The 8,905-nt window shown below is 39.0% G+C and overlaps 1 protein-coding gene across 1 annotated transcript in view; it reads right to left on the bottom strand.

The window, feature by feature from the left end:
- SRBD1 (S1 RNA binding domain 1) overlaps positions 1-8,449 on the bottom strand; it is a 68,781-nt gene extending 60,332 nt beyond the window's left edge. The window contains exons 1-7 of the mRNA XM_010151755.1: positions 8,370-8,449; positions 7,781-7,946; positions 6,346-6,708; positions 4,756-4,922; positions 3,585-3,702; positions 3,309-3,447; positions 470-566 (exon numbers count right to left, since the gene is read on the bottom strand). Of these exons, the coding sequence (XP_010150057.1) occupies positions 470-566; positions 3,309-3,447; positions 3,585-3,702; positions 4,756-4,922; positions 6,346-6,708; positions 7,781-7,946; positions 8,370-8,449 (1,130 nt within the window). The remainder of the gene's footprint in view (positions 1-469; positions 567-3,308; positions 3,448-3,584; positions 3,703-4,755; positions 4,923-6,345; positions 6,709-7,780; positions 7,947-8,369) is intronic.
- Positions 8,450-8,905: the final 456 nt, after the last annotated feature.

Raw genomic sequence — 8,905 nt, 5'->3', positions numbered from 1 at the left:
GGGGGGGGAAGGTGTGTTCAGTCTGTTTTGCCCATGACAGGAAATCAGTGAGTGATCTCTCCCTACCCTTATTGCAACCCACAAGCCTCTTGTCATATTTTCTCTCCCCTACCCAGCTGAGGAGGGGAATGACAGAGCAGCTTTGGTAGACACCCCGGCCTCCCATCCAGAGTCAAACCACCACAATTGCATATCTGCATGCTAGGAGACTGAATGTTCAGTCTGTTTTGCCCATGACAGGAAATCAGTGAGTGATCTCTCCCTACCCTTATTGCAACCCACAAGCCTCTTGTCATATTTTCTCTCCCCTACCCAGCTGAGGAGGGGAATGACAGAGCAGCTTTGGTAGACACCCCGGCCTCCCATCCAGAGTCAAACCACCACAATTGCATATCTGCATGCTAGGAGACTGAATCTTATCATGTAACCAGGAAAAAATCTTGGGGGGTGGGGGAAAAATCAAACTTACAATTTCCTGATAAAATCCAGAGTGTCTTTGTCTTTAGCAAAGATGTCAGCTAAAATATGCTGTACTCCAGCCTCTACTTCCTGGATAGTTGAAAGTCCTTCAAAGAAAAACAGTTAATTATAAAATACACAATATGAAAAATTACACAACAGCACAAGCACCAAGAAATATATACAAGCTGAAAGAAAATCGATGCACAATATTTGATCTACAGATGTTCCAATAAGAAAAAAATATTTTTTAACTAAGCTTCCTTTCGAAAACATCTGGAACAACTTTTAAGGAGACTGAAGTGACCAATGCAGTATCAAAATTACACAAGAATTAGAGAATAATAATGATGACTGATGATAGCACATCTTAAAATTTATGCTGAAAATTGTTTACAACAGTGAAATTGTGTATTCAAGTATCACTTTTGAGGTTGAAATAAAATGAGTAATTACAGCACAGTTTCAGGTGTTTTGTTACTGATGCAGAAACTGTCTAAAATCTTAACAGGCTATCCTGTCTTTTCATTGGGTAAGAGTTCTATAGTTGCACTGGATTGAAGCAGGATTTTGCACAGTGACACTTCTGAGGTCAGGGTACCTTCATCCTCTTCCACAAAACACTGTTCACATTGAAATTATAAAACATCTCCACAGGCAGCATATTCTACAGGCCTGGTAGCCCAATAATTCAACTTTCCAGCACACAGAACCACCCCTCACTTCAAGAGACCAGAAAAGGTGGCACAGTGTTGTCTTCAACACAGCAGTTGAATTGGAGCAGAATCAGAAAGTAATGAAACCAAACTGACACCTTGTATTTTAAAATCAACATATCTAACCCTGTCATTAGCAAGGCAGTAACAAATGCTTAAGAACAATAAGTAAGAATCCTAGAGATTGCAGATGCATGATTGTCTCCTTCAGTGCACATTTACTGTATTTTCTGATGACTACCAACATCTTAAGAGCTTTAACATCATTTTAAAACAGTGCATACCTCTAATAACTAACGTTTTTATTGAATCCAAAACCCTGCTTCTGATTGGGCTGTAGTTACCACTATAAGAAATTTATCTTGGACTTTTTCAAAACTGAAAGCTAAACTTACCTGCGAGAAAGAAAATAATCATGAGAAAAAAGTATCTTAAGTGCCTGAACTGATTGGAAATCGGAAAATTCAGCTCTCTACATATATGAGTTAGTGTTTCTTACGGTACAAGTAATGTAACCTCAGAATACAAAGCTAAGGGAATTTTAAAACAGGCTTCATATTGAGTATGAATTATTATGAGGCACTCAAGTATCAGAAGCGTACATGGCAACTTTGGTTTAATTCTAGTAGAGAATTTGCATGAGATAAACCAGACCAACACCAATCCGGATTAAAGAAATCCAAAAGCTCCCATTCAGCAAGCACCACTCACATGAACATTAACTGTGGCCATTGAAAAAACAGCACATGCTTGTTTAACTACAGAAATATTTGGCCACGCATACACCTAAAAAGAACAAAGATTTCTAGTGAGCTGGCTTGGAAACAGGAACTGCTGATTTCATGTCAGTTTATTTTCAGTAAGAGTTTTGAAACACTGAGAGTTTAAAATAACTGAATATTAAGATTTGATAAAAATTTCTCTGCACAGCAAACGGCTCATCCCTTTAACAGAATTTCTGTCTGATCACAAACCGTATATAGGTTGTCAACCTGGCTTCCAAGTTGATAAGTGACCCAGTTCATACACATGTATCGTTTCTGATATGCCTTTCAAATAGTAACCATTATATAAACCTGAGCAGCATTATTTTTAGCACAAAATTGAAAATAGGTGCACAGATTCCTAAATTTGAGTTGTTTATGCTGCAACAAATAACACTCCCTTCTGAATACACCCTAAATAATTTATTTCATCTTTTGCCATGAAGATTTTCATTTGGCTCTTTAGACTCCGCCAGAAGAGTCAGATATGTGGTTGCTATATACAATATAATAAAGCATGACATACGCTAAAACGCAGTCATTAAACCACCAGAATATCTGGTAGCTGATTTTTCAATTCAAAGTTAGGAGCATTTTATAAACAATATTTAAATAAAATAAAACAGAAGTGGGAAGAATAAGAGTCAGCCTCACCAATGTTCAGCTCTTATGTTAAAATTCAGGAAAAAAGTGTCAGGGCAAGGAAGAACAACATTTCACTATTTTAACACCAGCAGAAGGTTACAGCTATCTTCGTATTTTATTGTCAGAGATTGCCCCCTACAGATTCACCCATAACTGCATTCACAAAGAAGCACACTACTGCAGTCAATGTGTGACAATCCTATCGTTAAAGTTCCTACTTGAATTTCAGAGATTGCATCTTCTCTGACCCCTACTGTCATTCAACAGCAAAAACTCTCCTGCTCACCCTAGTCACCAAGACCAGTTTTTATTAAGGTACACTGTTGGGTGACACGCACTTCACTAAAAGGTATGAGTGAGCATAAGCCCCTTGTACCACTGCACTGAATCTTCAGCACATAATTCAATTCAGAGCAGAACTATGAAGAGGTCTCAGGTGTGCAGGGCAGTTCCCTCTCTTACCAGTAAACACACAGGTCGACTGTGCTCTAACAACTCCAGATTTCTGTCTCCTGGTACACCAGAATTATGACCATTTACAGCAGAAAACCAGGAAAAGTTTGGGAGCCATGGCATTAAAGTTAGAATCTACCACACGCTGCTAGAAGAACTGTGGAATTGCTAATAGTTGCATAACGCAACATCAGAAAAATTAAAATAATTTCTCTCTTCAAATATTTTTAGGTATTCAAGACCCTACTTGTCATAGAAGCAGATCACTTACCTTTGATATTAGGTCTAATGCAAGAAAAGAGATTGAGTTCCATAGGAGTCTGCAGAAGGGAGAGAGCAGCAGGTTCTAATCCCAGCTGCTTGGCCCTCTGGGCTTTGGTGCCTTTACTCCCAGTTTTATACGGTGCAGACTTAAAAAGAAAACAAACATTGTTAAAATACTTTTTTAAAAGGCAAGGGAAACATTTCAGTCCTGCTATGTACTTTCCATACTGTTACTCAAGATGACATTTCATCTAAGTATGATCTGAAAGAGTAGCATACTGACCACATGGTCTAATTCTTCCAAAGTTCTGCAATTTAATAATGCTGTTAATAGGCATCCGGATAATTTCCCTTCTTTCTTCAACTTCTGTATCATTGTGTGAGTCTTCTTTGCAACAGTACTAAAGTGCAAGAGATTAAGGAGTCACATTTTATGATTAAAAAGGTTATTGATTCTGCCCTTGTTTATTACACTGCTGAAGCTCTCTCAACCCCCTGAAGATTGTATCTCATACTTATCCTCCACAAATAAAGTACAACAACCCAAAACACTAACTATTATTCTTTCTCCAATTCGTTCCAAATTGTATGAAAATATCTTGTGGTAGCTTTAAGAAAAATCAAGCAATACTGAGAGTCATTACTGCTCTATGTTTTTGCAAGATTACTGGCCTGGAAAACAAATAAAAAGGCCTTAAGTTAAATCCATGTTGATAAGCACTTACAGTTGTAATAGATACCATGATAGTTCTGCAGTATCAAGTGCAGGGTACCAGATTTTAAACTCTTAGACCTTAAATAACATGCCTGTGGACCACCTCAGGCAGCAAGGTACTTAGTTATGATTTAAACTACTTGTTCAGGTGAGAACAAACTTCAGGTCAACTTCCCTCTTCGGGAAGAATCTCCTGCTAAGGGATAGCAAGTACAAGGGAGGGGGTTGGCCACCATGTGGACCAAACAGCGGGCAGGTCTGTTTGCCCTGTCATCTCAAGAACAAACTGCCACCCATAAGCAAGGAGCAGCGAGACCAGTCTTACCCACCCCTGCAGCGGGCTTTGCCCCAACAGTCCACAATGGTTTAGCCTGCCCTCCCAATGCACTACAACCTCAAGAAGTGCTCTTCACTGTAGGCTTCACTGCTCCAAGTGGGGAGCTAAAGGATTCTTAGTGATTCTTTTTCTTAGGGCACAGCTTAAATCTAATTGGGCTAGGTACGTCCAGGACCTGTAAGCTACTAAAACTGCAGAAAGATTAAGACCTTAATTTCTCTATAGCAACTAATAATGCTTTTTTTTTTTTACTTTATGTAACAAGAAATCTGTCAGGCATCAGTTATAAAGGGAAGTGTAAAGAAGAAAGTTTATAAGTGCAGTGTGTACAGAATGCCCAAAAAAGGAACACAGAAGCAGCAGCCAGTTATTATTTAACTCCCTTCCCCAGTATTAACTTACCGTAGCTCTTCCAATGCTTGCTGCACTTCTCGCAAAGCATCGGCCTCCAGGTTATTAATGAGCTCTTTTCGATACCGAGCAATAAAAGGAATTGTGTTTTCTTCTCTAAAGAGGCGAATTAAGTTTGCACATACCCATGGTTCAACATTTGTTATTTCTGACAAGGCCTGTCAGGGTTGGGGGGAACCAAACACAAACAAACATTTAAGAGACATGATAAATTGCTTTAAACAGCCTCTCACTCAAAGTTCAAAACCACCCCTAGAATATTATGCTGGCCAGCAGGGACTGCTGTCCTCCCTAAACAGGAGGCCAGGTTTCCCATGCATCCAGCCACAACACCCAGCACTTCAGAAAGACATGCAGCAACCAGTGTTTCCAGAAAGTTTAAGTACAGAAAAAAAAACAGGAAGGAGTGCCTCGTGGGGACACAAAAAACCCTAAACAACTAAGAAATCAGAAACAAACTCCACATGGCAACTCAGAACACTTGGACCTTTCTCTTTTGACCCAATGCTGACATACCTCATGGTTAAACAAAACAAACAAAGCCCATAAATACAAAACTGATACAAATCCCACAATAACTGGAAACTAGCATAATATTACTAAAGGTTTCACAATGAACCAAGCCTCACAAATTTAACATAATTTTGTATAAATTGGACTAAAGATAAGATTACAGAGTATCGCTATGGAACTGAGGACAAACTGCACAAGTACTTTCAGCTTAGTAACATTTTAACTATCACTGTTTGTACTTCACTACAGTCATTCCCACAGAGGGCTGATATAAAAGCCTTTCAAAAGTTTTATTGTGAAGCTTAAGAATGTAACAACTCCAGTCACTGCCCTTAGAGCAGCAATACATACAGATCAAACTCTCCATCTGCATTTTCAAGAGTACTTTAGAAGACTCAGAAACAAGATTTTCTTAAGCAGGCAGTAGTAAGGACAATTAATATTATGTATCCCATCTACTCCCATTCTGTTCATATTAAAATCTTCCATAACCATACCCAGACTCCCAGAACACAAGCTATTCTAAAACTGTCTTCCTCTGAACAGCTTCAAAGTTAACATCCTACAAAAACAAAGATGATATCTCCCTTGATGTCACTGTTGTTCCAAGAATGCAATCTCCTCCTTGATGGTACTGTAAATTGATGTACATACTCAAAGGAGTCTCTACAACTAGAAGATCCACACCAAACCTAAATTCTGAAACTATGCAGACAGACATCCCAAATCTTTCAGCATCCCCTCCTGTAGGAGTTTCAGTTGACCACAAAAACCTTGTGCTGAGACAGAAGAAATGTGCAAACTGTTACAGATTACCTTTATACTAAGGACTGCCTAAGTCACAGCTATCTGAGTAATGTTACAATTGGAACTTTAAACAGTTACCAACCAACATTCATATTTATACATGTATTATGACAATTTAAGCAGAGGTTAAATGATGACTTAACAGTACAACGACTCTGACACTCCAACTGATGCCAAGAATACTCAAATTGTATGTTAGATTCTAAGTGCTCATTATGTAGTAAATGACTTCATACCTCAGAAAAAGAAAAGATCTCATACCTGTACAATATCCCAGTTCATTTCAAATTCTTCTTTTACTTTGTTGCCTCCTATATTTTTCACTGGCTTTCCTTCAGGACATGCAGTCGACTTAAGCTTTTTAAAAGGTGGTTCATCAAATCCAAAATCCGCCTCTGACTTCTCAGGTTTCATGTCATTTCCCACTACAGGTACGCTTGTGGAAGGTTTTTCATCACACTCTAAACTCTTCAGATTGTTCCCTTGGAATGAATTTAATTCCTTTTTTTTCAGCACTACTGGCTTTTGACTTAAAGTTCTTGGTTTAGTGTCTGCATTTTCTTCCTTAGGTTTTAGCAATTGCATGCTGTTATCTTCTGCAGGAGCAATAGGCAAGGATACATCCTGCCAAAAAGGCATTGAAACCATATTAAGCATTGACTGCTACAAACTGGTTCGACATTTAAAATTAAAACCTAGGAAGACTTGATACCAGACATCATTTCCAAGTGATGTCTTTGTCTGGCAGGGAAATGCCAAGTCAGAATCAAGCGCCAAGTGATGTCTTTGTCTGGCAGGGTGCCAAGTCAGAATCAAGCATCCTGAAATATGTCTTCCATGCAAGACGAGATACAAACATACCCAGTAGAACTGTGATTTGAAAGATCAAACACAATTATTCTGGAAAGACTTCAGCTGGGCTCTCCTTCAGAAGACACTGACCTACAGTCCTTGCCTCCACTCATCTCAACAAATCAGGGAAGAGCAGGGTAGGGAAGCACCCTTCTAGTGAGGTGTTAGGTGCAGCATCGGAACTGGAACTGAGATTTGGTCTGCTAAGATATTGTTTAACCTTGGACAAGCCACACTTTCTGTCCTGAATTTCCCCAGAGATCATCTTCAGAGTCCAAGAATGTACCTCTCAGTGTGCCACATATGTCAAAATATGCAGAAACATTAAACCAGAAGGACTGGCTTCTGTCATGACCTGACCTCTGGTGCTAATTCTTGGCAGAAGTAAATAACTTCTGAGCTAAGTGGATCTTATATTCATCATAGTAAAACTTCCATCCTTACTGGGTCGAACAGCCATGCAAGGAAGCACATAAGTACAGCCCTTTTTGTCATGGTACCCAGCTGGTGAAAAAAGGCAGAAGACATCAATGGTGCAACACAAAAACCAGAGATATTAGAGTGGTTTTCATTACAGAAAGAGGAACAGAGGTATTTATTTTTGTTGTAGGAAAAACCATGTCCCATTATCACTGGCCAAAATTTGAAAGGGGTGCCCTTAGATCTGGGATATTTAAATATGTAAGAAAGCCATATTTATCAAACATACTGAATATTCACAGTAACAGTGGAATCAGATGAGCTGATCAGACTCAGGCAACCAAGAGAACCACAGTTGGAAAAATCCTGCTCATGTTACTTGCCAACCATCGTAATTAAATGTCTCTTGCTTACAGATACTCACCATCTCCTCTTTTACTGCTACCTTCTTGATCGTTTTCCTGGCCACAGTGGACCGTGGAGCAGGAACTTTTTTAGTTTTTGCCTCATTTTTCTTTGGCAACCGAGGTCTCTTGGCGACTTTGCTTTTTGGCTCCCATTCCTCCTCTTCCTCCTCCGATTCAGAGCTCCTGAAAAACAAACGAGTGAATAATATTGTTTATGAGAAGATTAAAAAAAATAGATAAGCAAGCCAGTCTGAGCATTTTCTGACATGAAAGGAAGTGAACTGGAAAAATTAACAAGGTAGGCAGATTCGACAAATATGGGTCTTCACACTGTTGCAGACCTAATGGCTGAACAATTTACCAAGCTTTTCTGAAGCTGGTCACTGGAATGTGCACACAACCGATTCTGTTTGGACAACTGGCAATTCAGTTTCACCCTATTTTCACTGAGAGCATAAAGCAGCATAGGTAATTTGTGTTTTATAATTGAAGTTTTGTGGATTAAAACTTTTTAATCAACCTCTCAAAAAACTGTGTTGTTCTTACTCAATTACTCATGCTTATCATAAACCTTTAAAAAATCCTAAGGAAAAAAAGTAATCTTACGAATTAAGAAATGAAGGTAGTTCATCTTCCGATTTAAGAGTTTTGGCTTCCGATTTCACCCTCCTTGGTAAAGATGACATCTGGAACAGAAGCAAGAAGAGTGGAATTGAACATTTGGTTGAAGTTGCGTTGTCTTAATCAGCCCTTTAACTCACTGCCAAGCATGTCCTAATAATGTCTTCAATCACAGAAGTTTCTTCTAGAGCAAGTCTGGATTTCTTACTACCCAAGAATTTAGGCCACAGCATCACACATTTAACAATCTTTTCAACTGAGCAAACAGACAACCAACGCTATAGCCTCTCAAATAATTTTTCTCTTCAAAGGGAGGGAATTATTTGTCTTAGCATGTAAAGCTAACCTAGCAAAAAGAGTCCTGGTTCTCAGACATGGTGTCACTTACATACCATGCCAGTCCTCCATCAATCTAAGCAGCACAGAAAATAAAGATCTTGTACAGTGAGCCTGCATATGCTTTTGTTGTAAACAGGACTAGAAGATTGCCCTTTTGCACCCTGACCTTTGATCCAGCCTTA

The sequence above is a fragment of the Eurypyga helias genome, unplaced genomic scaffold (genome assembly GCF_000690775.1).
Source record: "Eurypyga helias isolate BGI_N326 unplaced genomic scaffold, ASM69077v1 scaffold6765, whole genome shotgun sequence".
In the NCBI taxonomy this organism is placed as follows: Eukaryota; Metazoa; Chordata; class Aves; order Eurypygiformes; family Eurypygidae; genus Eurypyga; species Eurypyga helias.
Note: the sequence above shows the minus strand (reverse complement) of the source record. Positions and strands in the feature narration are given on the sequence as shown.